The sequence below is a fragment of the Perognathus longimembris genome, chromosome 5 (genome assembly GCF_023159225.1).
Source record: "Perognathus longimembris pacificus isolate PPM17 chromosome 5, ASM2315922v1, whole genome shotgun sequence".
Lineage (NCBI taxonomy): Eukaryota > Metazoa > Chordata > Mammalia > Rodentia > Heteromyidae > Perognathus > Perognathus longimembris.
The window spans coordinates 2,290,096-2,316,278 of record NC_063165.1 but is presented as its reverse complement, the minus strand read 5'-3'; the positions used below and the strand labels follow the sequence as shown (position 1 = coordinate 2,316,278).

Here is a 26,183-nt window from a genome sequence, read left to right as displayed (position 1 = left end):
CTCGGCGCAACCCCACACACCGTGGATGAGCTGTGGTCCCCCTGTAGTCCGGGAAACAGAGGCTTAGGTTGGGTCACTTAGCTGCCACACTAAGCTGGCACAACTGACCCCTGACCCCACGCCCAGCTGCTGGCCCCTGCTCCCCAGGCCCAGCCAGCCCTCCCCCCCACTGACCCCTGGCCCCACGCCCAGCTGCTGGCCCCTGCTCCCCAGGCCCGGCCAGCCCTCCCCCCCACTGACCCCTGACCCCACGCCCAGCTGCTGGCCCCTGCTCCCCAGGCCCGGCCAGCCCTCCCCCCCACTGACCCCTGACCCCACGCCCAGCTGCTGGCCCCTGCTCCCCAGGCCCGGTCATCCCCCCCTCCCCCCCACTGACCCCTGACCCCACGCCCAGCTGCTGGCCCCTGCTCCCCAGGCCCGGTCACCCCCCCTCCCCCCCACTGACCCCTGGCCCCATTTTGCAGCGCTTCATGAGCAAATGCAGAGACCACCATTCCCCCGGGCGCCGGGGCGTCCGAGTCAGTGGTCAGTGCCCCGGGAACGCTGGTCACACACGTGAGCGCGCGTGCCCCGGGCCAAGGCCACCTCCAGCCCGTGGGAAGAAGGCCGCGGTCGTGCGGCTGCCGGTCCACGCTCTGCTCTCTCCACGCAGGGGATGATCACGCTGATCCTCGCCACCGACATGGCGCGACACGCGGAAATCATGGACTCCTTCAAAGAGAAAATGGAGAACTTCGACTACAGCAACGAGGAGCACATGACCCTGGTGAGCAGCCCCGCTCTGTGCGGCCCGAGCCGCCCCACCCAGCCCGGCCCGGAACCCTGAGGGCCGGGGTGCGGCCCGGGCTGCAGAGCGAGACTCTGTCTCAAAAAACAAGGGCTGGACTTCACAGAGAAAGCAGAGGATGCTGTATCTGCGTACAGGATCCGTATGCTCTGTGTGTGTGTGTGCGCACGTGCGCGTGTGTGCATCTGTGTGTGTGCATGTGTGCTGCTCTCGAGGCTTGAACATAGACACTGTCCCCGAGCCTGTTCTGCTCAAGGTGACCTGAACTCTGCCCCTTGAGCCACCGCGCCACCGGCTTTTGGGTGATTAATTAGAGATAAGAGCCTCGCAGACCTTCCTGCCTGGGCTGGCTTTGAACCGTGACCCACAATCTCCGTCTTCTGAGTGGCGAGGGTTGTCGGCGTGAGCCGCCAGTGCCCGGCCCGCCACTCTGTGTAAATGGTCTCTTCACGCCCAGCATCCTCACTGCCCCGCCCGCTGAGCGCGCACTTGCTCACCCGGGTACGTGGCGCCCGCGTGGATCCCTGCTCTAGGGGCTGAATGGCGGTGACCTCGGACTGGAGAGGACCCAGAGCTAACGCAGGCACGGCGGGAGGAGGGGTCTCCCACAAAGCCAGGGCGTCCAGGGGCCACCCCTTGCCCTAAGTTGGAAAGGATACAGTTGCCCCCCCCCATCCCAAGACCCCAGTGGATACGCGAAACTCTGGATAGCACGAAGCCCTGTGTGTAGTACATTCTCATGCACACATCCCCGTGATAAAGTCTGATTTACAAGTTGGGTACCAGAGGAGCATCGCAACAACGGTGACAGAAGCCTGGAGGGAAGGCTCCAGCGGTAGAGAGAGGCCTTGAGTTCGAGGAGCAGATCAGTGGTGATGGTGATGGTGGTGGTGGTGGTGACGGTGGAGGTCAGCAGTTAGGACAGTGTACCGTGGGTAAGTCCCCGGCATCACGTCTCTTGTGCTTTGGAGTCGCCCGGACACCGCGACACCCACAGTCCCTGTGGTGATCGAGAGAACGACTACGTAATGAATGAGACGCGGTGGAGGGAAGGCTCCGTCCCGGCCGGGGCGGAGGAGAGCAGCACGGGATTTCCCCCCTCCGCCGCGACCGGCATGCAGCTCAACACGCATGCGCGGGGGTGTTCTCCACCGAGTGTTTCTGGGGCACCCTTGACGACGGGTAACTGAAACCACGGGACGCGAACCCAGGGCAGGGGGAGCGTGAGGGAGGCCGCTCCGTCCCGTGGGGAAGGACAAGGGGGGCGAACGCGAACCTGAGCCCCAGACGGTGGGGAGCCGAGCAGGCTGGGCCCTCGGCGGCCTTTGCTTCCCTCTGAGATGTGAGGCGAGGCGGCAGTGGGGTCCCGGGTTGCCGCGTGGTGTGGGGACGGGCAGTGGGGAGGAGGAGCCGGATAGAGCCGCGCTGGTTTTCATGCACCGCCATGCTGTGCAGCCAGGACCGGTCCCCCCCCCCCCCCCGCGGGACAGAATCATGCCCGAGGGGGGTGACGACAGCTTGACCGGACCCCGAGCCCCGCCCGGCCCGGAGCACCCCACCGGGCCGGAGGCCTGGCCTGCAGACCGTGCGCCCTGACGGGGCTTCGCCTCTGCAGTGGGGCAGCTCCCCGGCAAGCCCGCCAGGCCACCCCGCGGACGGCCCCGGCCTAGAACCCGGCTGGTCGGAGAGGAAAGGTGGAGATCGCTGCCCGGAAACGGGCTGCACGCTGGGCAGAAAGCAGCCCCGTGGGCCTCGGGCCACAGGGGCGAGGACAGAGGCCACCCGCCCCTCCACCCAATCCGTGGCCCGCCACCCGGAGCCGCCACGGCCCGGCTTTCCCGCCCGCCCCCGCAGGCCTGGGCCCCCCTCGCCACCCCCGCCCAGCACGTCGCCGTCGCTGGTGACAGCCCTGCACGCCCGGCCACCTGCACCCACGCCAGGCGAGGTGACCGCGGTGGCCTGCTGGCCCAGACCTGCCCGGCTCTGAACAGGCAGCGCTGCTCCTGGGGACGGGAGACCCCCCCCCTGCGGACAGCTCCCTAAGAGGTGCCAGGCACTGCTCAGCCCGTGGCGCGGCGGCCAGAGGCGGGAGGGAGGGGCGGGGGGGGACCCGGAAGGCGCTGGCGTGGGCAGGCCAGGGTGTCCTCATGGGGAGGACTCCGGGAGCCGAGGGCGGGAAAGACTTGGGGCTTCACCTGATGGACCCCCCTTTGTGAGCAGGGCAGGCCTGAGGGCCCCCAGTGTTCCGGGACGCGGGGGCCAACACCGGGCCAGGCCCGCTGTGCTTCTGCACTGAGATTTCCTTCCTCACTGCGTGGCGGGATCTTTCTTTAAGTACTGGGGTTTGAACTCGGGTCCTTGAGCTTGGTAGGCAGGTGGAGGGACTCCACTGCGGCAGCCGTGCCCCCATCCCTTTTGGCTTTAGGGTGTTGTTTTGTTTTTTCTTAGTGTTTGGGGTTGGGGTTTTCAACAGGGTCTTTGACGTTCTGTCCACCGTCAGCCCCCGGCGGGGGCCCTTCTGGCCGTGCTTCCCGCCCCGCGGGGAACACAGACAGTCCGCCCACCCGGGCGTCCCTGTATCCGAGGCTCGGCGGGCCGCGCTCAGTTCCCTCGTGACCCCCAGGCCTCCCGACGGCGCCTTCTGGGTCTTCCGCAGGCCCCATCGGCCGAGAGATGACTTGTGAACCTGACCGTGTGTGGTTTTGCAAAACGTCTGTGTATCTGATGCGTGTGTGTGTGTGTGTGTGCAAAGGTTCCCCCACCCTTCCTCCCCAGTGAGGCTCAGAGGTCCAAGCAGAGGGAGGGAAGGCGGAGGCAGCAGAGCTCAGTCCCCCCCCCCCCTTCCCAGCAAACCCAGTGCGGCTCCGCAGCAGCAGCAGGTCTCCGCCCCGGCTCCCCGTGCCAAGGGCCAATCCTCAATCCTCTCTTTCAGCTGAAGATGATCTTGATCAAGTGCTGTGACATCTCCAACGAGGTCCGCCCCATGGAGGTCGCCGAGCCCTGGGTGGACTGTTTATTAGAAGAGTATTTTATGCAGGTAAGGGACTCCCGCCTCGCCCGGCTGCCCGGCTCCAAGGGCTCCTCCGCCCCTCTGCCCAGGGCTCGAGACCCAAAGAGCCTGCAGGGCTGTAGGGCAGGGCGGACTTCGGTACTGTGCCCGCCCGCCCCACCGCCTGCACTGAGCCTGCCCGCAGTGGGAATGAACTCGGGCAGAACAGACGGGGAAGACAGTGGCAGCAAATAACTGCCCAAGAGTGGAGACGCAGGAACTTCAGGGGCTGCTGGGAGTGTGGCCTAGTGGTTCAGTGCTTGCCTTGCATACACAAAGCCCTGGGTTCAATTCCCCAGCACCACATACATAGAAAACGGCCAGAAGGGGCGCTGTGGCTCAAGTGGCAGAGTGCTAGCCTTGAGCAAAAAGAAGCCAGGGACAGTGCTCAGGCCCTGAGTTCAAGACCCAGGACTGGCAAACAACAAAAAGAACTTCCAGGGCACACGGGAGCCCCCAGGAAGAGGGGGGCCCAGAAGGCCACCGAACAAGGACAGGCTGTCCCTGCTCATGGCCCCCGCGGCCGCAGCAGAGGCACGCGTGGGAACCTGCGTGCTACCCTGGTCCCGTGCTGACTGAGTCACGGCTGCGGCATGCTCAGCGGGGGGGGGGGGGGGGGGGTCGCGGTTGATCTGTCCTGCCTGGTAGAGCAGGGGTGCTGGGGTGTCCCCCAGACGCCAGGGCGCTCCCGTCTCTCACCCTGCTGTCCGCGGCCTTCCCCGCAGAGCGACCGCGAGAAGTCCGAAGGCCTCCCCGTGGCCCCGTTCATGGACCGGGACAAAGTGACCAAAGCCACAGCCCAGATCGGGTTCATCAAGTTTGTGCTCATCCCCATGTTTGAGACGGTGACCAAGGTGAGCGGACAGCCCCGCCCCGCGGCGCGCACACGCACGTGCACTGGGCACGCGGGCTCAGGCGCGCACACCTGAGGACACTCGCCAGCGCCTGGGGGCCGGTCCCCGCTCCCCCCGCCGCGCCCTGCCCCTGGGGGGGCCGCCGCCCTCTCCTGCCCCTCCCGGCCGCACCCCTAAGGCGAGAGCTGCAATGGCGCCCGGGCCCCTCTCCGCCCCACCCCACCCCACGCCACTTCCTCCCCAGCTGCTGAGCGCCTGCCAGACCCCACGCTAACCACCCGGGTCCTGAACACGCGGCGCTCCCGCCCATCCCCGCCTCCGCAGACCTTCCCACTCCCCGCCCACCCGTCGGGAGGCCCCTCCTCCCTCCGCCCTGTCCCCCCCAGAGGGGGGCCTGGCAGCCTGGAAATGCGAGTGGGGTGGGCCCAGTGGCTTTGCACCCCGTCTCCCGAGAGTCGGGGTGCAGGTGACGAGGGGGCCCACGGCCTCTGTCCCCAGCTCTTCCCCGTGGTGAAGGAGCTCATGCTGCAGCCGCTCTGGGAGTCCCGGGACCACTACGAGGCCCTGCAGCGCGTGGAGGACGCGGTGTCCGAGGTGAGGCGGCCCGGGGCGTCGCCTCACCGACGTGGGGGGGTTCACAGGCGACATCAGCGCGGCAGGCTCCCCTCACGTCACCCCCCAGTCCAGGGCTGAGGGGGGGCCCTCGTGTCCCGCCCGGTGCGGCCAGCCTGGCCCTGAGAGAGGCAGGTTCACAAGAGGTGCAGGGCTGCGCCTGAGCGAGGTGCAGCCCCCACGGACCGGTCCCGGTGTGGGCGGGGGGGGGGGGCAGCGGCCGGCCCGAGTTCCTCCAGGAATGGCGGCCACTCTTCCCTGCAGCCGACTCCAGCCTGCTCTGCTCTGTCTAGTTACAGAAAAAAACAGAGACCCTGATGTCGGGGAATGCTGACAACTCCAGAGACGCGCAGAGACGCGAAAACCCGTGACGGCCGCGCTCTTCCAGATCGACGTCGCCAAGCACCGGGTAATTTAAAGTGCGGAGGGCACGGGAGCCACGGAGGAGGAGACAGGAGTCACAGGGCTCCACCCGTGGGGGAGTCAACCTCCAGGGGGACAGACCTGAACCACACCCAAACCTTAGCCTGCGCAGTGATTTCAAATGAGTGCAACTGTAGAATGGGCCAGGCAGCTCACGCTTGCAATCCTAGCTACTCAGGGGACTGAGATGTGAGGACCACGTGTTCAAAGCCATCCAGGCAGAAACGTCCTGTTATGGCTAGATTTCCGGTCCCCAAAGACCACCAAGGAGCCGATTCCGATGCAAACGCACGAGAGTCTTCATTGCAAGCTCAAGCCTGGACTCCCAACCGTCACCGACGCAGCGGATCTGGATCGAGAGCCCCGGCCCTCAGATAGGCAGGGTTTTTATTGTGATCACAACAGGGGCAGGGTATTTCCAACTTGGCAGATACTTGATTGGATGGCATTTAGCAAGCAAGTCTTGTCCTGTTTCCATTGGCTGTCTACCCTTTCAGTTATCTATTTTGGCTTTGATATCGGGAACTGGTCTCGATATCAGGAACTGACAGCAGGTGGTCAGGTAGCACTGATGCAGGGGGTTAGTGCAGGGGGTAGAGCAAGTCACAAATGGGTTGAGCAAGCCATGTACAGAAGCAGAATATGCGGTCAGGCTGACCTAGTACCAACTTTATTTTAACAATTGCGACCATGTTTCCCCATTACCACTAAGCAAGCTTGAGCGGGCTAAAACAATCCAGTACTCAATCATAAGTAAACCAACCCAACAGTACCATGGCATTTCTACTACTGTTATGGTTATTTCTATAGTCTATGACTATGATCATTTCTTACTGTCCGTTACCATGGTGTAGAGGTGAACAAGTGCTCCCTGTATTTTTAAATGTCAAACTACAAGAAACTAGTCTCACGGGTGGGGGTGCAGCCCTCTAGCATGGAGTCCTCACCAGGGTTTAGAAGCTGTTATAATTTTAACACTAAAACGTATATTTAGTCACTCAGGTTCTCAGGTCAGCCCTTGCCGGTCCCTGAGACTCTTTTTTTTTTTTGGCCAGTCCTGGGCCTTGGACTCAGGGCCTGAGCACTGTCCCTGGCTTCCTTTTGCTCAAGGCTAGCACTCTGCCACTTGAGCCACAGCGCCGCTTCTGGCCGTTTTCTGTATATGTGGTGCTGGGGAATCGAACCTAGGGCCTCGTGTATCCGAGGCAGGCACTCTTGCCACTAGGCTATATCCCCAGCCCCCCCTGAGACTCTTATCTCCAATTAACCGGCAAAAGGCCAGAAGTGGAGCTGTGGCTCACGTGGTAGAGCACCAGTCTTGAACAAAAAAAAAAGGCAAGCAAGAATGTGAGGCCAAGTCCAAGCCCCAGTACTGGCACAAAAATTAAAATAAGTGTAATTTTAATTCCTCGCATGTATTAAGTAGACAGCAACTCTGAAAAGGAGATGTGTGCTCAGTTAAGGGGAAACCCAAAGTTCAGAACCTGCGCCACTTAGAAGGAGAGTCCTTGTAACAGGCAGCTCGCGCACTCCGTGCTTCTCAAGAGCAGTGGCTTCCGGTACACGCCGCCGCTCAGTCCAGGCCCCTCAGCCCACGGGGCGGCACCCAGGAGGCCAGTTCGTGCAGGACCCCGCCACGCACCCGCCAGCCGCCGAGGCCCTCCGATCCCCCGCGCCTTCCCCAGTGCTGGCGCTCTACCACCCGAGCCACAGCTCCCCTTCCCGCCTTTCGGCGGCTAACGGGAGAGAAGAGTCTCGCAGACTTTCCTGCCCCAGCTGGCTGCGAGCGTGGATCGTCAGACCTCGGCCTCCCGAGTAGCCCGGATGACAGGGGGAGGCGGGCACCAGCGCCCGGCGGCGCTTCGGTTTCACGGAGGAGCTGCAGACACGGGCCGCCGGCACACTCGGTTGTCACGGACGCCTTGCTAATGGCGAGCTCAGCGCCCCGCACGTCTGTGAGCCACGGAGCACCGGCTGCCCCAGCTCAGGTCCTGCGCTACTGTGGTGGCAGCTAGTGACTGAACGGAGGGCTGCTCCCGCCACGTGCTTGGGAAATGGTGTGTGTGTGTGTGTGTGTGTGTGTGTGCAGGTGATCGTGATCGGCGTGAACTGAGAGCCTGGGCATTGTCCTTCAGCCTTTTTGCTCAAGGCTAATCTTCCCCTTGAGCCGCAGCTCCCCTTCTGACCTCTTGGTGATTAACCGGGGATGAGCCTCAAGGACTTTCCTGCCACCACTGGCTTCAAACCAAACCCTCCGCTCTCAGCCGCCCGGCTAGCGGGGGCTCCCTGCAGCACCGGGTTCCTTCAAGTCTCGGCATCTCGCGAGAGGCTCCAAAGCGGCTTCCTTTGCCCCGTGCTTCAGCGGTGTCACGTGTTCTGTTTCAACAGTGCAGATGTGTGTGACCACCTGCAGCGCTCAGCCCCCCGATGACGAACGGCTGTCCGGCTCCCCCCAGCAGTGCGGCGGAAGACACGCGCCGAGCCGCGGCGGGGCCGGGCCGGCTGGCGGAGGCCGTCGGGCGGGGAATCAGCTCCGCGTGGCCCTCTGGGCCGGGAAGTGGAGACTGTCCACGGAGGGAAGTTGCTCCAGGCACCGGGCACCCCACGCCACCAGAACACGTTTTCTAGAACTGTTTTGTTCACTAACACAAAGCGGGGGGAGGGAATTCGTGATGTTGTACAGAATTTTTATTTTCGAATTGTCTTTTAAATAATATATTCTTCTACAGAAGTGGGTACTGTACAGTTTTTCTGTAGAGTTGTCCACCCCGGCTGCTTCCGGTGCGTTCCCACGTGGGGCCGGGCGGAGGACCCCCGGCGGGCGGCCCCACGCGTGTATCTCAGCACAGACCGCGCGCCGCCGCGATGTGCACGTCCGTGTAAATTCCACATTAAACGTCAGCGGTGGCGCAGCACGGGCGCGTGCGTGGCCTGTGTTTCTGCGCTGGCGATGCGGGGGGCCGGGGCGGGCCGAGTGTGGAAGGGGTGTGGAGAGGCTCCCCCCGGCCACGGGGGGCACTGACCACGCAAACCCAGCGCAGGCCCTGTGGCTCACGCCCGTGGTCCTCGCTTCTCGGCAGGCTGAGAACCAACCGCGCTCCTGATTCAGACCCAGTCTGGGAAGTCCACGAGACTCGCGGGAAGCCGGCGTGGAGCTGGGGCTCTGCCGGCCGTGAGTGCAAAGCCGAGGGCCGGTGGGAGGCGGGTGCACAAGCACACACGCGTACTCACACTCCATTGATTCAGGTCACACTTCAGAACAAAGACGGGGAGGCGGCAGGGCTCACGGTGACTAAGGAGCTGCGACACACCAGAGCGCACGCGCCTAGCCAGGGAGGTGACCCGAGTCCCCAGCGAGGGCGAGCCACGCGGACTGCGCTCTAACGCCAAGAAGCTGCCTGGGTCTTCACCCAGACCGGGCCCTGTTTCGATACCACAGGTTAGTTGGGGGAATTATGAATCATCACAGACACACGGGCCTAGAGCAAGTAAAAGACAACAACAAACACGGGCGTCTCCTGAGACCTCGGTGCAATTAAGCCAGAACTCAGCTGACAGAAGTCTAGGGAAAAGCCTCCGAATGCGAGAGTTAAGCCAGGCCTCCCAGCGGCCTGCAGGGCGGTTAGAAGGCCCCCTGCACGAGGGAGAACCAAGCGGGCTGGCCTGCCGCTGCGCCCCCTGCTGGCCAGGGGCTCACAGGCGCCCCAACTCCTAGCACATCAGGCTTGGAGGCGGCCTGAGCCCTGGTGACCCAGCCAAGGTCAAGTGTACGTCTGGATACCAGAAGGCTCCGCGTGCTAGACCCAAATCCAACTCTTGAGTGTTTGTAGAAGGCCGTGTAGTGTAATGCCACGCCACACTGCGGGCCCTCCCAACCTCCGCACCGCAGAAGGGGCTGCTGAAACCTGACAGCACACAGGGGACTGAGCCAGGCCCTGCACCCCGCCCCGGGCAGCCCCCCCATCCACAGGGTGCTCATCTAGACGCAACCAACTCAGACCCAACTGGAGAGGAGCCGCACAGGACCACAAACACGCCAACTCGGCCCCGAAACCCAGCGTGGCAGCCCTGGCGTGGCATCCACGCTGCGTGGGGCTGAAGTCACAGAGACATGGCTTGCAGCGTGTGGGGGATGACACGGGCTCTGCGCACACTAGGCCGTGTAAGGGGCTCCTGTCATGCAGGACGGTGACACAGGTGACACAAACGTGTCTGGAGTCACTGGGATGTCCCCAGCAGCTCTGCCTGCCAGCCAAAGCCCGGGGCCTCCGAGTGCCACAGGGCAGAGTGCACACGGGATTTTCACAGGGCAACACCTGGGGTAGCCAGAAGCCACCGTGCACAGGCGCGGCGAGCCGAGGCCAGCCGTGAACAGGCCACGCTCGCCGCCTGTCTGGGAGGGGCAGGCGGTGACTAGAGGGGCCCTCGGGGAGTCCGCAGCAGCCATTTCTCACCCTAGGGCTGGGAAACCCCAGGTTCTGTACCTCTTACGCCTTTGTAGTGGGGGCCATGGGACCGAGGCCTCACATCGCACTAGGCAAGAGCGCTACCCTCGAGCCACGCCCCGTCTTTCAGTATTCGCGTTGGAATAGGGCCTTGCTAACAACCTTGCCCAGAACGGCCTCCAGCTCACAATCCTCTACAGCAGCTGGGATCTCGCGTGTCTGGCTCACGGCACCTCTTAAGTTATACCTTCCACATACTGCAATCAAAACGAAAAAATGAGCCACAAGATGGGCTGGGAATATGGCCTAGTGGCAAGAGTGCTTGCCTCCTACACATGAAGCTCTTGGTTCGATTCCCCAGTACCACATATATGGAAAACGGCCAGAAGGGGCGCTGTGGCTCAGGTGGCAGAGTGCTAGCCTTGAGTGGGAAGAAGCCAGGGACAGTGCTCAGGCCCTGAGTCCAAGGCCCAGGACTGGCAAAAAAAAAAAAAAAAAAAAAAAATGAGCCACAAGAACAACATACTTTAACCAGATGTTTAATCAATAAAAAGACAATCCAATCAATGTTCCAAAAGAAAATGCACAAAATTAACATCGTGGAAAAGGAAGAAGATAAAATCAAAAGGAACATAGGAAAGCCAAGTCGCCGAGTGACACTGCCTCGCCCTGGGAGACAGCTTGACACGAGGACAGGGCTGACACGGGGAGCCCCAGACCCCGCTTCCCTGCCTTCAAGTCCCAGTCACGTCTGCTGCCAAAGCAACGTGAGGGGCAGCTGGGGGCACCGAGACAAGTGGGGAGTCCCAGCAGCCACAGAGCTGTACACACGAGCTGACCACAGGGCCAGACGGTGCGGAAGACCCAGCGGAAGCCACCCCGGGGAAGCTCACCACGTACGGGGCCAGCGGAAGGCGGCAACACCCACTTCCCTGCTCCGGGCTCACTATCCCTCCCACTGCCCCCCGCGCCCCCCGGCCAAGGCCCGCAAGCCCGGGAGCAAAGAGCACCGAGTGAACGAGTGGAGACTTCACCCATACAAGGGTGCATCACTGGCGGTGACCTGCACATGGGGGGGGGTGCTCCTGGGGACAGGGATGGGGCAGGGTCTGCGGGGGAGTCGGCGGGGCAGGCTCCTGGGGACAGGGATGGGGCAGGGTCTGCGGGGGAGTCGGCGGGGCAGGCTCTGGGGACAGGGACGGGGCAGGGTCTGCAGGGGGAGTCGGCGGGGCAGGCTCTGGGGACAGGGACGGGGCAGGGTCTGCAGGGGGAGTCTCTGGAAAGGAACTGCTCACTGACGCTGGGTCTGTCACATGGACATATGACTGGTGATAGGAATCAGACATCAATGACATATCTGGAATCCTTATTACTCAGAAGGCTGAGCTCTGAAAGACTGAGGTTCAAATCCAGCCTAGGCAAAAAAGTTGGCAAGACTCCACCTCCCGTTAGCCAGCCAAATGCCCGCTGGAAGCATGGCTCGAGCAGTAGAGCCGCCAGTCGTGAGCAACCAGCAAAGCGAGCGCTCCGAGGGCAAGCCTGTACTAGCGTGGTACAAAGGAAGAGCTTGGCGCAAGCTCTGGGAAGACAGCAGTCCCCGCAGTCCCCTCAGTCCCCGGGCCGCCCCGGCGCCCAGCAGTGGGGGAGACCGGCCCGGCCCGGCCTGGGGAAGAGGCGGCCACGGCGGAAGAGCGGATTTCTCCAAAGAAACCCAGCAGCCCCTTTCCCTGCGAGGCCCGGCCGTCCCCGGAGGTGAGTCACAGGACGCACAGTGCTGTCTCCAGACTAACCGTGGCGGAAAGGCAAGGCACTTGGGGGAGCGGAGGGGGCAGCCGCGGAGGGGGCAGGACCGCACGGCTGGGAGGCAAGTCACAGGGCACACCGCGCCTACTGTGCTGCGCACAGAATCACAAGAGAACGGTGTGAGCGGGGCCAGTGGCTCACACGTATAATCCCAGCTACTCAGGAGGCTGAGATCCGAGGAGGATCGCGGTTCAAGGCCAGCCAGGGCAAGAAAGGCCACGAGGCTCTCTATCTCCACTAAAATACTCAGAAAAAGCCACAAGTGGCGCAGTGGCTCACGTGACAGAGCGCTAGCCGTGAGCTAAAGGAGCTTAGGGGCTGCACCCAGGCCTCGAGTTCAAGCCCCAGGACTGGCAAAAAAAAAACCCAAAACCCCAAAGAGCCAGTGTGGCCCAGCCCCAGGGCCCAGCACCTTCCCAAGAGCAGCCACATCCCAGCCTGGAGACAAGCTTCTGGTGTGCTGCTGAACATTCTGGAAGGCTGTGCAAATCCTGCCTTTACAGATCATGATTGGCTCCGGATGACAGCCCGCGGCCTGCGAGGTCACGGCGGGTCACCGCGCCCGCCCGTGGGCTGGGGGCCGGCGGGGCGTCGTCCTGTCCCGGGGCAGGTCCCGGGGCTCTGCGGCCCCAGCTGCCGGGGATGGGGTCGTGGGGGCCGCGTGGAGCGGAGCGGCTCGCGTGCCTGCAGAGCCCGGGGCCCGGGGCCATGGCCGGGGCGGGGCGGGGCGGGGCAGGAGGAGTGGCAGCCCGCCGCGTGAGAATGGGGTGTTCACCGCGACGGCCACACCCCAGGAGCTGCATCCGGTGGGGCAGAATGTTCTAGAGGCTGGAGAGGAGTTGTGCTGAGGTGGAGCGCTATCCCGGCGAGGACAGGCGCGGGCGGGCGGGCGCGCTGGGCCGGCAGTCAGCAGGTGAGGGCGGGGGGCCCCGGCGTGGGGGGCCCCGGCGTGGGGCTCCGCGGCCGCTTCTTCCCCAGCCGCTGCCGCAGCCGCTCCTCCTTCCTCCTCAGGTAGGAGGACATGTTGTCGAAGGTGGCCTTGTAGAGGCTGCGGAAGCTGTCCTCGGCGCCCGCAGAGCCTGTGGCGGGGATGCGAGCGCTGGCCCCGAGCCCGGAACCCGCAACCCAGGAGCCCCAGCCCCTGGCGAGGGAGCCCGGAGGCCCAGCCCTGGCCAAGTGGATGCCCCCCCCCGCCCCCGCACCCAGCCCTGCTGGCCCGGGGCCGTCGGGAGACAAGGGGACCCGCCCTGGCAGGGGCGAGGTGCCTCCCCAACTTGCCCCCCACCCTGCCCTGCCCCCCCAGCCTGTCCCCCCCACCCTGCCCTGCCCTCCCCTCCCCTCAGCCTGCCCCGGAAGTTGCCGCTCAGCAGTCACTGCCTCTCCGGCCTCGCACCTCGGGCCGCGGCCGCACAGCAGAGCCTGGCTCAGGGCCACCGGCGCGGAGGGGGGACGGCAGGTCTGCCGCCTGGGGCCCGGGAGGGCAGCGGGGAGGCCGGCGGGTGCGGGCAGTGGCAGCCCCGGCCCAGCTGAAGCGTCAGGGAGAGCCGCGGCAGAGCAGGCGGGGAGCCCCGATGCTAGCGCCCCTCAGCCTTCCCCAGCAAAGCGAGGAGCAGCCCCGCAGGCCGGGGCCTGAGCCGGGGCCCGCGGGCGGGAGGCAGCAGCTCCGGCTCTGCGTTCAAGGCCCTCCCCAAGGAGCCCTCCCCACGCGCCCGCTCACCTTCCAGCATGGCCCAGTCCCCGCGGAGCCGGCTGCAGAGCCTGCGGGCCGCGGCGCTGTCACAGGCGGGCTGCGGAAGACAGAGAGCCCGGCTGAGACGGAGCGCCCGCGGGCGCCGGACCCCGCCCCGAGAGGCCCAAGGCCCAGGGCGCCCGGAAAGCTCTCAGCCCAGCGCACTGGACCGAGGGCAGGAGCCAAGCACGCGCCAGCGGGCCCGCCCTGCACCCCCACTTCCGCTGGGGCCAGGCACGGCGGGAGGGAGCCGCGGGCGCGCGGGGCTGCCCCTCCCTCCTCCTCGGGGCGCCGCAGCCCACAGCCAGGCCGGCTCCCTGCGGAGCGCCAGGGCGGCTGAGGCAGACACAGCGCGGGCCGCGGGCGCGCCAGGCGGGGGGGGGGGGGGGGGGGAGCGTGAGGAACCCCGCTGCCGCCCCGGCACCGCAGCCCCACCTGCCACCGGCCCTCCACGGGCCTCCAGAGCTCGAGCGGGGCCTCGCGGCAGTCCTGCAGCACCCACAGCCCCTGCGCGTCCTCAAACGCCACGTCCCACACCCGCCGCGGGAAGGTGAGCTGCTGTCGGAACACCAGCCGCCGGCCGTCAGCGTCCAGCCCGAACACGAACACCGCAGGGACGCTTTGCGAGACAGAAACACACGCCATCGCGACCTCGGGCGGGGACGGCAGCCCGCGCACACCGGCCCGGCCCGCAGCCCACGCTGCACGGACGCCCCGAGCCCCAGGCCCCCAGGTGCCCAGGTGCCCCAAGCCCCTGTGGGAGGAGGCATTGGCAGTCTGCGCTCTGGGCTAACTTGTTACGGAGCAACAGATGACAAGTACAGGCCAGGGGGCAGGAGGGTGGCCACCCCACTGTGGTGACGCGGCCAGGAGTGGATACGCATTTCCCCTCTCTGCAAACCTGTGCCCTCCATCCTAAGACAGCCAGGGCTGCCGCCCAGGCCAGCAGGGCAGGACGTGCGGGGCACAGAGGAGCCGAGGCCGCCTGGGGGGAGCCCTGCTCCGCCCGGTGCTCACACGGCCCTCGCGGGATGGACCGAGGAGGACCCCCTCCCCACCAACCCGCCAGCCACAAAAGCTTGGGGGTGGGGGGAGGGAAGGGGACACTGGCACCCTTCCAGATGGCACATGCGGGCAGGGAGGGGCTACCCCACGGCTCTCACGGGCCCTCAGGGACAGAGGCGGCCCCGCTTACCAGTCACACAGAGCCGCCACGCAGCTCTCCTGGCCCCAGAACGTGATCCTGGACGCAGCAAGGCCCTGCAAAGAAAAGCAGCTGCTGGGGCCCACCCTGAACACCACCTACAAACCGCCATGCCGAGCGCGGCCACAGGCACGCCACCACACGGGCAAGGAGGGCGTGAGAGCCATCCCCACGACCATGCCAGCCAGGCGGGCGGCAGGCGCTACCCGTGGCCCTCCCAGGCCGCGCGGCGCTTGCAAAGCCATGGACAGAGAGGGCCTTCCCTCCGAAATGGTACCAGAGAGTCAGGCACGGAGCTCAGGCCCGCCGTCTCAGCACTTGGGAGGCTAAGGCTGGAGAACAGCAAACTGAAGGCTAGCCCAAGTGCCAGAGAGAGCCTGTCTTTAAAAAAATAAATGGCAGATACGGGTGGCTCATGCAGGTAATCCTAGCTGCTCAAGAGGCTCAGATCCCAGGATTAAATTTCAAAGCCAGACTGGACAGGAAAGTGTGAGATCCCTTTATCCAATGAACCACCAGAAAGCCAGAAGTGGAGCTGTGGCTCAAGTGGTAGAGCAATAGCCTTGAGCAATAAAAGCAAATAAAACAAAAAATGGAACCAAGGAAGGGGTGTGACAACAATCAAGACACGTGGTACACAAAGTCTACTTGCTGCATTGAAGCCTCTGTACAACTGCTCAAAAGTAATTGTTTTTAATGAGGGAAGCTTTTGGACGTCAGAGGAAATGGGAGCAAAAGTCCTGCCGCTCCCAGCTGACCCAGAAGAGGAGGAAAGCCCTAAGACCCAGTTCCCATGACATGTACCTGCCCGTGGGGACCTAACCAACGCCCAGGCCACAGTGCACAGCCAGATGCCGGACACCCCGGGACGGAAGAAAGGCCAGCTGGCCCCACCCCAGCCACTGAAGAAGCTAAGGCCAGGGTTTTTACCAAAAGCCACTACTAACTGTGTGATTTGCTACTGTGTGTATTGCATAATTCCGACCACGTGACCAGGCACCTCTAGGAACTGGGAATATGACCAACGTTTCTTCTCCGAGTGGGAAGAAGTTTGATGCTCCTAGCAAGGCCCACCACCCAGCCGACGGCAAGCGCCTGCCAGCAGCTCACACCTGCCGTGAGCACGCAGCTCGCTACCTTGTGGTCCTTGGGCTCTGCTGGCGCCCGCAGGCCGGCCAGGTCGCAGCAGTGCAGCTGGCGGCCACTCCTGTACTCCCACAGCCTCAGGGTGCCGTCCTGCGCACACAGATGACACGCGGTTAGCACAGGGCGCCCAGAGGCCCAGGCCCGGGAGGCGCGCACGGGGGCTCCGCGCTGACCGCCGGGGTTTCCCTTCCAACGCAGCCCTCGGTGAAGACAGAGCCGGGTCATCAATAAAGACAGACTGCCTACGCGGCCTGATGGTCACCGGCTAGGAAGCCAAGGTCCACACATGGCGCGAGGGGCCAGGCGTGTACAGACACCCGCAGCACAGGCAGGCAGACACGCACGCACGCACACGCGCGCACACACACACACAGACTGAATAAAGAGACAGCACGAAGACCAAGCAGCACTCCGTGGCAGGTACTTGTGCCGAGTTCGGGACGGCAGCCATCTTGGCGCGGCCTCCCCAGCACGAGCAGAGAGCACTTACCCCGGAGGAGGACAGGAGCAGCTCGGGGTGACCAGGGACCACAAAGATGCGGCTCACAAACCTGCACGGGGACAGGCGGGGTCAGGGCCCAGCCCCAGGGAGGGAGGGAAGCTTTGTGCGACCTCCCACAAAAATGGCCACTACTGGGGAAAATGCCGGCGTCAGAAGGTGAGGACCTAGACGGCCAGGCAGGCCGGGGTGACACTGCGTCCCCAACACACACCCCTCGCAGAGGGCAACTGCGCCAGTGGCCCCTGCAGCTCAGCATGGCAGCTCCGCCCACACCCACCCAAGATGACGGTGAGGCTCCACCCACCGGGGACAGGGGGGAGGCCGGGAGGGGCTCAGGGCCAGCTTAGAGGACAGCTACACCAAAGTCCAGGCTGTCCTGAGGTGCCAATAATGCCCTCCAGCCTTCTTGGAGGTCCAGCTCTGCAGTTCCAAGTAGGAAAGACCAAAGCCGCCAACTGTGTCCACCGCCTCCACTACTGGACTGTACAGCTTTCCGAGCAATGGAACGGCTCTTCCCTATGCGCCGTAATCAGCCTCTGGCTTCAGAGATGCCTCCCTCCACCACGTGGAAATCCACTGAGCCCTTCCCTGCCGGGACAGCACCCTGGAGCCACCCAGGATCCTGACAGGACGCCTGGGGCGCCCTCATCCCCAACACTGCCACTTCCTGACTGCCCACGACTGCAGGGCCTACCAGGTCCTGACACGGGGAGAGCTTTCCAGAAACCACGTGGAAATGGGGGCAAGGGACCCACGCGCCCGCCACAGTGCTCAACACCAGGCTGCCACGTCAGGCGGGCCGCAGGGTCCGGGGGCACCGACCGGGACGCCAGCTGGCAGGGCCGACGGGGGACGAGCCAGGCTGTCAACGCGCCCTGCGCACAGACCCCACCCTCATGAGGGAACGAGACGGCACTCACTCCGCGTGCCCCAGACAGAAGGCCTCGATGTTGTGCGGCGCAGCAGCCCAGCTGACCCGGATCTTTTCGTCTCGGTCTGCAGTGAGCACAAAGCGGTCGTCTGGACTCACAGCCTGTGTTGCCAGGGGTCAGAAGAGAACGCCATTCATTCGCCGGCCTCTCGCTGGCACGGGGACACCTGGTACTGCCCCCCCCACCCCCGCCCCAGAGATCCCCAAGGAGGGCTGCCTCTGAGCCTGCTGGGAACCCAAGCCCACAGCCAGGGCAAGGCTGGAGACTGGGGTAGGGGTGGGGGGCTTTCTCCGCTAGGGCCAGCTCCTAACCTTCCCACCCCGTCCCCATGGTTCTAAGTAGTTCTAAGTCCTGGGGAGGATCTGCTCCCCTCCCCACGGCCCCTGCCGGGGCCAGCCCCACTCTACCACGGGCAGGTCTGGTCCTCAAAGAGCTCCTGGGCACCCTGTGTGCGACACCCTGGGAGGAGTAACGCTAGGGCGGAGAGCTCATGGGCGGGGCGAGCACGTGGGACGGCTCTGGAAAGCAGCGCCCGTGAGAGCCTGGCCCACCTGCCTCTGCCAACCACACCCCGGGCCCAGGGCCCCGATGAGGCCCACCTCCATGCCAGAACCGCGCTCCCTCGCTCCTCAGCTCTGTCCTGAGCGCTTCTCCCCGCCTGGACCTCACCGGAGTCGGGGAGTCCGTGGGCACTACCTACCACGTCCAGCAGCATGGACAGGTGCCCAAGCTCCAGCCTGCCCGGTCCCTCGGGCTCCAGCACCGAGAAGGAGTAGACGTCTCCAGACTTGTCAGCTACCAAGACGCGCTCCTCGGAGGCTGAGAAGGTGAGCGCCGTGCACCTCCGCACCACGGCCCTGCAGGGCCAAAGAGACGCCCGGTGAGTGCCCCCCCCACACCGTGGAGCAGGGTTCCCGCAGACCTCCAGGCCTCCCCGCACTCCCGCTGGCTCTGGCTGCACTCAGGGCACGTGGCCTAGACTACATGGCTGCCCTGCTGCAGGCTGACGAGCAATGTGGACTCGGGCAGGCAGCTAAGGCGAAGCCAGGAGGCACTGTAGCTGTGCTGTGGCTAAACCACCCCCTCCCCCCCTGCTCAGGAACTTCAGTGCTCCGCAGGCCCGCAGGCCCTGCCACGCACAGCACAAAAGCCAACACTCTGGAGCAATCTGACTCATACAGAGTTCTTCTTGAGAGAATTATCCACTGGGCACTGGTAGCTCACGCCTAGCGACTCAGTAGGCTGAAATCTGAGGATCAAGTTAAAGCCAGCCCAGTCGGGAGACTCTCCTCTATGAGACTCTTGTCTACAAGTAATCACCCAAAAGGCTGGAAGTGGAATTGTGCCTCAAGTGGCAGAGCACTAGCCTTGAGCAAAAGAAGCTCAGAGACAGTGGTCGGGATCTGAGTTCAAGCCCCAGGACTGGGACGGGAAGGGAGACTGTTCCAGCCAGGTACAGTGATGAATCCAGGCACTGAGAAGGCTGAGGCAGGAGGTTCAAATTCCAGCCCGGCACTGTGGCTAAAACCTATCATCCTTGCTACTCAGGAAGCTGAGATCCGAGGATTGTGTTTGGAAGGCAACCTGGGTAAGAAAGGCCAAGAGACTCTTGTCTCCCATTAACCACCAGAAAACCGGAATTGGTGCTGTGGCTCAAAAGTGGTAGAGCACTAGGCTTGAGCAAAAGAGCTCAGGGATAGCACCCAGGCCCTGAGTTCAAGCCCCATGACCAACCAAAAGAAAGAGGCTCAAATTCCAAACCGAAGATGGAGGTAAGGAAAAGAGAGGAGAAAGGAAGGGAAAGAAAGAAAGGGAGAAGGAACAAAGGGAGGAAAAGGAAGGGAACTGAGAGGGAGGAAAGGAAGAGGGAGGGAAGGAGGGAAAAAGGAAGGAAGCAAATGAGGGAGAAAGTGGGAGGGGGGAGGAAGGAAGAGAGGGAGGGAGGGAAGGAAAGTCCCAGTACGGCTTGATATAAAAATCTTTTCATCCTTGCTGCATGTTTGGAATAAAATGCTGGGGAAGCCATTCATGCCTACTGTGTGCCCGAAAGAGATAAGGAGAAGCTCCAAGAGCGCTGCACATGCTCTGGGCCACCACGGGGGCCGAGAGCACCTGCCACGCCCGAGAGTCCCATTCTCCAGCCCTCTCCACTCAGCTCTGGATAACACAGGTGTCAGCCAGGACAGCGCCGGGCTCCTGCTGCTAAGATGAGCAGGCAGCCAGGAGCACCTGGACAGAGGCCACGGGGGCCTCATCCGGACAGGAAATCACAGTGGGCACTGCGAGAGCCCAGGCAGCACACGTGCCGCAGCCACGCCACCTGGCGAGACCACGGGGGCACTAAGGCACCAGCTCAAGAAGCAGAGGTCCACAAGATGTAGAGTCCCGTCCCATGCTCCCCCCCCCCCCCCCCGGGGCATGGTGGAGGCGGCCTGAGCAGAGTTTACAGGACTCTGCTGGGTAGGAGGAAGGCGAGGCCCACACCTCCCAACACCCAGCCGGGCCTCTGCCTACTCGCTCCCAACTCTGCCACATGGGCCCCCTCACTTCTGAGGAATGCCGGCGCATGGCCCTGTTCCTGCCAGCCCTGGGACCGGAGGAAAACCGTGTGGAAAGAAGGCCAGAGCGGCAGGCAGTGGACCTCAGCCAGAGAAGCTGCTTTAGGCTATCAGAAATTGGCTCATACACCAAAGTGCTACATTAGTATCTGGCTGTAGCTGGTACTCCACGTGAGGGGTTTACCACTATGGTTACTGTCACTACTGTTACGGACATGCAGGTTCAAGGGGTATTTAGGACATCTTAATGATTCAGCGTGAGCATTTCATACCTGACACTCAGACATTGCCATGGTTTTGTACGGAAAAGAATCAGACGCTTACTGTCATCAGTTAAAGCAAAATAGCTGCCAGACGTGGAGAAGGTGGACGCCAGAATCGTGTCACTCCCTCTGTCCACAGGCTGTCCGTCCTCTCTGAGACACAAGGGGAAAACGGTTAGGCCTCACCTGGGGAAGCTTCACTCAGGCTTCATTCCTCTGTGGCCAGCTTCATTGATTTCTCTCGTGGTCCAAGTATAAAACGCTAAATTAAGCAATAGGAATACCCAGAATGCAAGGATCTAGTAAGAGACCTGAGACAGTTCAGAAAACATTTCTAATTCTACAAAAATGAAACCTAACTAAGCAGTGAACATGAGAGTACCAAAAAAAATTGGACTCCAAGGGCCAGCTCTTCCAAGTGTTATTAAAAATGGTAACAGGGGGCTGGGGATATGGCCTAGTGGCAAGAGTGCCTGCCTCATATACATGAGGCCCTGGGTTCGATTCCCCAGCACCACATATATAGAAAATGGCCAGAAGTGGTGCTGTGGCTCAAGTGGCAGAGTGCTAGCCTTGAGCAAAAAGAAGCCAGGGACAGTGCTCAGGCCCTGAGTCCAAGCCCCAGGACTGGCCAAAAAAAAAAAAAAATGGTAACAGAACTGAGACAATGGGCTGGGAATGTGGCTTAGTGGTAGAGTGCTTGCCTAGCATGCATGAAGCCCTGGGTTTGATTCCTTAGTATCAACTAAACAGAAAAGGCCAAAAGTGGCACTGTGGCTCAAGTGGCAGAGTGCTAGCCTTGAGCAAAAGCAGCTCAGGGACAATGCTCAGGTCCCCCTGAGTTCAAGCCCCAGGATTGGCCAAAAAAAAAAAAACCCGGAGACACAAGACCAACAATACTAAAGTCACATGTTGTGCTTTTTGTATCTTTCAGTTAGATGAACTCAATTAGCCTCAACTTCAATTCACTTTAAATGTTCACTCTCATTTCAAGAAATAGTAAGATAGTTGATTACTGATACAAACTAAAGATATTTGGGGAAGGCCTAAATATGCTTAATGCCTAAATTAAAGTCAGTTCCACCTTTCTTTCTTGAACTGGAACTCGTTCATCCACAAAATGGGGAAGGGATATTAAAAAGTCAAAGAGTTCTTCCCGCGGCTCATGGGTCTCCCCATCACCTCACCCTTTACTTTCCTGTGCTTTCTCTTCTGCAGTACTGCAATCATACATGAAGACACTGTCCTCATCACTAGAGGAAAATGACAAGAATGAGCACCTGGTTAACAAAGTGACAGCATTGTTTCACCTTCAGAACAAACAATATTTGCGTACTCAGGACATTAAGGGTCTTATCGATCAATGCCCCCAAAGAAAAGGGCCTGGGTAGAGTGTCTCTGGGAAAAGTTCAGCTCTTCTCTAAAACACTATACCATCCACAGATGAGGTACAGAACTAGCTTGGATCTGTTTCCCTCTCCTCCCCCCACCCCCCCCACACCCCCCAAAAAAGAAGGAAATTGCAACAGGACCATGCCTGCACTCCTAGCTACTCAGGAGGCTGAGATTCAAAGCCAGCCTGGGCAGTAACGTCCCTGAGGCTCTGAGCTCCAATCAACCAGGAAAAAGGCTCAAGTGGTTACAGTGTCCGCCTGGAGCTAAGGGGCCGTGATCAGGCCCCGAGTTCAAGCCCCAGAAGCAACGGGGCTGGAGGCGCGATGCCTTCCGGCACTACGGAATCAGCACACGGTTCTAGGAGACTGTGCTCTGCACTGCTGAATCTTCCTCGAGACCTCGCGCCCAGATTTCAAACAGCAACGGCGGGTTCAGAAGAGGGGAAGAGCGCCGAGCGCGCGCCCCCAGGCGCGCCTCACAACACATTCACCCCTCGGGCTCCGAGCCCCGCTCGCGGTCCCGGCCCCGCCTCGCCCACAGTCGGGGTCTCCGGGCCGCGGGAGCCCCGGGCGGCGGCGCGGGGCGCTCTCGGCGGGGAACCCCGACCTGCGGACAGGAAGCCACTCCCGGGCCTCAACTTGGCCGGCCGGGGGGAGGGGGGGGGATGACGCGTCGTGACGTCACGCGACGCGACGTCACGTGACGCGACGTGACGCCGGCGGCTGCCGGGCCGGGCTCCGGGCCGCCCTCGCGGGAGCAATGCCCCCACCCCCGTCACGGACCCTCGGCTCCGCGGGGCCCGGCCCGCCCGCCGCCCGCGCGCCCAGCCCGCGCCCTCACCTGCCCGCGGTGGAGGTGGCCAGGAAGCGGCTGCCGCCCCGCACCACCAGCGCCCGGCCGCACAACGCCAGCCCCGCGGAATTCGCCATGCGTGCGCGCGCGCGTGCCTGTGCGCGCACCCGCCGCGCCGCCACGCGTGCGTCACCCGGCGCCGCCGCCGGCGCGGGGCGGTGACGTCGCGCGCGGCCGCCTCCCGGCCCCGCCCACTCCCCCCCCTCCCGCCGCGCGGTCGCCTGGGTCCCGTCCGCTACGCGGTGACTTTGGGGAGACGTTCTGGGAGACCCACGCCCCAGGGCCGCTTCCGGCCCTCCGCGCCCTTCCTCCTGCCCGACGTTAGGCCCGGCCCGCGCCACGCCTGCCGCCCTCGGCGCCCTGCGCTCCGGGGTCTGCTAGAAGCCCCTCGCCAGCCCGCTCCTTCCGTCCGTCCTCCTCCCTCCTCCTCCGTCTTCCTCCCCTCCCTCCTCCTCCCCTCCCTCCTCCTCCTGCTCTCCTCCTCATTCTCCTCCCCTCCCTTCTCCTTCCCTCCCCCTCCTCCTCTCCTCTCCCTCCTCCCATCCCTCCTTCTCCCTCCTCCTCCCCTCCCTCCTCCCTTCTCCCTCCTCCTCCCTTCTCCCTCCTCTCCCTCCCCCCTCCCCTCCCCCTCGTGCTCCCCTTCTCCCCTCCTCTTCCGCTCCTTCTTCCCCTCCCTCCTTCTCTCCCCATCCTCCTCCCCCCTCACTGCCTAAACTATTCATAGCTTTTTATCCCCTCCCCTATAAATATTATCATTCAAATGTCAAGATCCAAAAAATTAAAAAAAAAATCCCTCCTGAGTGTGTTGATTAGCATTTAATTGAATGTATTCACTTGTTCTGAGGAAGATCACATGTGTGTGTTGTCTAGGAGCACCTTTCCTCTTCCTTCCGTTTGTGAGTGTCTTCCCTTCTGTGTCTCCACAGAACAAAGTTTATCGTCATATCCCTCCAGGGCATACACAATATTTTCCATTTTTTTTATTTTTGCCAGTCCTGGGGCTTGAACTCAGGGCCTGAGCACTGTCCCTGGCTTCTTTTTATTCATGGCTAGCACTCTGCCACTTGAGCCACAGCGCCACTTCTGGCCGTTATCTATATATGTGGTGCTGAGGGATCGAACCCAGGGCTTCATGTATGCGAGGCAGGCACTCTTGCCACTAGGCCATATCCCTAGCCCTTCAGATTTATTTTTAATGGGATTTTGCTAACATAACAGAATCCTTTTTAAATGTATTTTCTGTTTGTTCCTGGTGTCTAGAAATATTTGTGCTTTGTTTGGGGTCTTTTTGTTGTAATTTGTGGCGTTACCTTTAAACACTTGTACAAAGGAGTTCCAACATGTCGATCTTGATCAGTGTCACCTCTTCCATCATTCCCTCGCCACACAATTTTTATTTTGTCAAGTGTTTGCGCATACAGCCGTTTTGCTGAGTCCTTGAGTGAGTTCCCACAGCGTTGCTAGCTGGCCCCCCTGTGGGCCCACAATGCTGATGTGCAAGCCGGCCTTTGCATGGGGAGGAGGAGCCCCTTCAAGCTGAGTCTCGGTCTTCCGATCAGCTGCCTCCTGTCCAGGTTTGGCCCAGGCCTGGTGGGTTCTGGGAGAGTAGAAGGGAAAGAGAGGCCGGGACATTTCTCGACCTGCCGTATGTGTCCTCTCTCTGACAGCACCTGCCCCTGCTGGCCAAGCCCACACAGGTCCTGGCTTTCAACAAGTGCTTGCCACTGACTATGTGCCATCTCTCCTTCCAGAGTCTCTGCATTCCAAGAAGGATGGTGGTTTAATGTTGTGGCTAACTGAGGTATTAAGAAGTGGAGGCTTGGGGCTGGGGATATGGCCTAGTGGCAAGAGTGCCTGCCTCGGATACACGAGGCCCTAGGTTTGATTCCCCAGCACCACATATACAGAAAACGGCCGGAAGCGGCGCTGTGGCTCAAGCGGCAGAGTGCTAGCCTTGAGCGGGAAGAAGCCAGGGACAGTGCTCAGGCCCTGAGTCCAAGGCCCAGGACTGGCAAAAAAAAAAAAAAAAAAAGTGGAGGCTTGTGGGAAAACGAAGAGGTAAATAAGTGTTGAAGCATGAATGCATTTATGGATCAATAGCTGTTGGGGTGTTTTGAGAGTGGGTTTGGTCTCTTAGGGAAGACAGGTTAGACATAGCCTTCGCCTCAGGTTCTATGGCTCAATGGGCACAGGTGGCAAGGAACGGGCAGGAAAGCACTCATCAACATGAGAAGGGAACTTGACAACTAATAACCTACTCACCACTACGTTTGGGTATGAAGTGTACTCAAAAAAGGGGGTGGGAGAGCCTCATGTATAGCCAGGCATAATGGCTCAACCCTATAATCCAAGCTACTTGAGAAGTGGAGATCTGTGATCCCAGTTCAATACCAGCCTGAGTAAAAAAAAAAAAAAAAAGGTTCTTGAGACTCCATCATAACCAGTAGTGTGTACTAGTGCACACTGGTCTCCCTAGCTACAGAGGAAGTACCAACAGAAGCCAATTTAGGTAAAAAGTAAGATTCTATCTTGAAAACCACAAAAAGGACTGGCAGAGTGCTTCACATGGTTTGGGCACTCTTGCCTGCAGAGCAAGCTTGAGGCCCTGAGTTCAAATTCTACACCATCAAGAAATGAAAGGATCATATACTGACTTTTTGCTCCTCAGCTGGTAGCACAATTGACAGGTAACTGGGTCACAGGGGCACTAACTCCACTAATGGGTTAATCTGTTGATAACTTCACTGCTGAATGGACTGCTAGGTGGTGAGGCCTATGCTTTAATAGGTGTATCTTGCCCCACCTCTCCTGGGTCTTTCCTTGCTTCCTAGCTGTCATGAAATGAGCCAGCCCCTCTGCCATGTTGTGCCTCATTCCAGGTGGAAGGCCAGCCATGGAGACAGCCCATGCTGGACTGTACTGACAGGGCGAGCCTCAATAAATCTTTTCTCCCTTTCACTTGTTTTCTCAGGCATGCTGTCACGTAAGAAAAAAAGCCAACACAGTGCAGAAAGCAAACGTGAGAGGCAAGTGTTTGTCCCGATAAACACGCTGATAAGGCTTTCATTTTTAAACTGCCTAACTCTGACATTCACGTAGCAAGCCGGAAGAAAACGAGGTCAGTGAGTGCGCTGTGGATGGTGACCAGGCTGATGACGCTGACCCCATGGCCGCAGCGGTCGCCACTCCAAAGGAAGCGGGCGGCGCACGCCGGTCACGCTAGCTGCCCCGACGACGGCGCTCTCGGGATCGTGGTTCCCACCGGCCCGCACGGGAACGTCCGGGAGACTCTCACCTCCGGCCGACCAGCCCCACTCCGGAAACGGAGGCGTGGCCCAAGGCGCAGAGCGCCAGCTGCGAGCCGAACGGGAGAACCCAGGGGGCCGAGGCCCGGCCCGGTGACAGCACAAAAACGAGGACTCACGAGGCGGGCACGGGGGCCCCGAGAAAACCGCACCCTGAAGGGGCCGGGGCGGGACCCGGGGGCTCACAGCGCCCCGCAGGCGCCCGGGCCAGAGGGCCACTCACCGGGAGCTAGAGCGGCCCCGGGGGCGGGGCCCTCCGCGACTCGGCCTGCGATTGGTGGCTGAGGCCTAGGGGCGGGGTCGGGGGGGAGGGAGCAGCCGCGA

General features: G+C 61.9%; 2 protein-coding genes across 8 annotated transcripts in view; one reads left to right on the top strand and one right to left on the bottom strand.

Annotated features, from left to right (window-relative positions):
- Positions 1 to 8,644, top strand: part of Pde9a (phosphodiesterase 9A) — a 63,096-nt gene extending 54,452 nt beyond the window's left edge. For 3 of the 6 annotated variants that reach the window (XM_048346186.1, XM_048346184.1, XM_048346185.1), the window contains 5 exons: positions 653 to 766; positions 3,720 to 3,824; positions 4,562 to 4,690; positions 5,189 to 5,284; positions 5,596 to 5,842. In XM_048346186.1, coding sequence (XP_048202143.1) covers positions 653 to 766; positions 3,720 to 3,824; positions 4,562 to 4,690; positions 5,189 to 5,284; positions 5,596 to 5,673 — 522 coding nt within the window. In that variant the 3' untranslated portion in view covers positions 5,674 to 5,842. Of the gene's footprint in view, positions 1 to 652; positions 767 to 3,719; positions 3,825 to 4,561; positions 4,691 to 5,188; positions 5,285 to 5,595; positions 5,848 to 8,113 lie in introns of those variants that run through there. The other 3 variants (XM_048346182.1, XM_048346187.1, XM_048346183.1) reach the window with 3 other exon arrangements.
- Positions 8,645 to 11,395: 2,751 nt separating this feature from the next.
- Wdr4 (WD repeat domain 4) lies at positions 11,396 to 22,640 on the bottom strand. Of its 2 annotated transcripts, XM_048346190.1 has the most exons (11): positions 22,543 to 22,640; positions 21,495 to 21,560; positions 20,317 to 20,460; positions 18,187 to 18,343; positions 17,475 to 17,587; positions 16,543 to 16,603; positions 16,044 to 16,142; positions 14,898 to 14,962; positions 14,138 to 14,321; positions 13,691 to 13,760; positions 11,396 to 13,052 (listed from the first exon to the last, which is right to left on the bottom strand). In XM_048346190.1, exons 1-11 carry the CDS (start codon positions 22,629 to 22,631, stop codon positions 12,880 to 12,882), a joined length of 1,221 nt encoding a protein of 406 aa, XP_048202147.1. In that variant the 5' UTR covers positions 22,632 to 22,640; the 3' UTR covers positions 11,396 to 12,879. The 2 variants fall into 2 exon arrangements, with proteins under 2 accessions (XP_048202147.1, XP_048202148.1); XM_048346191.1 differs by lacking the exon at positions 22,543 to 22,640 and having other exon boundaries at positions 20,369 to 20,460; positions 21,495 to 21,512.
- Positions 22,641 to 26,183: the final 3,543 nt, after the last annotated feature.

Excerpts from the sequence above, each read along its gene's own strand:
- Wdr4 (XM_048346190.1), bottom strand. The coding sequence starts at position 22,631 with ATGGCGAATTCCGCGGGGCTGGCGTTGTGCGGCCGGGCGCTGGTGGTG. Across the intron at positions 18,344-20,316 it reads TGGCAATGTCTGAGTGTCAG|GGCCGTGGTGCGGAGGTGCA; the intron begins GTATGAAATGCT and ends TTGGCCCTGCAG. Across the intron at positions 14,963-16,043 it reads CAGAGCCCAAGGACCACAAG|GGCCTTGCTGCGTCCAGGAT; the intron begins GTAGCGAGCTGC and ends TTTTCTTTGCAG.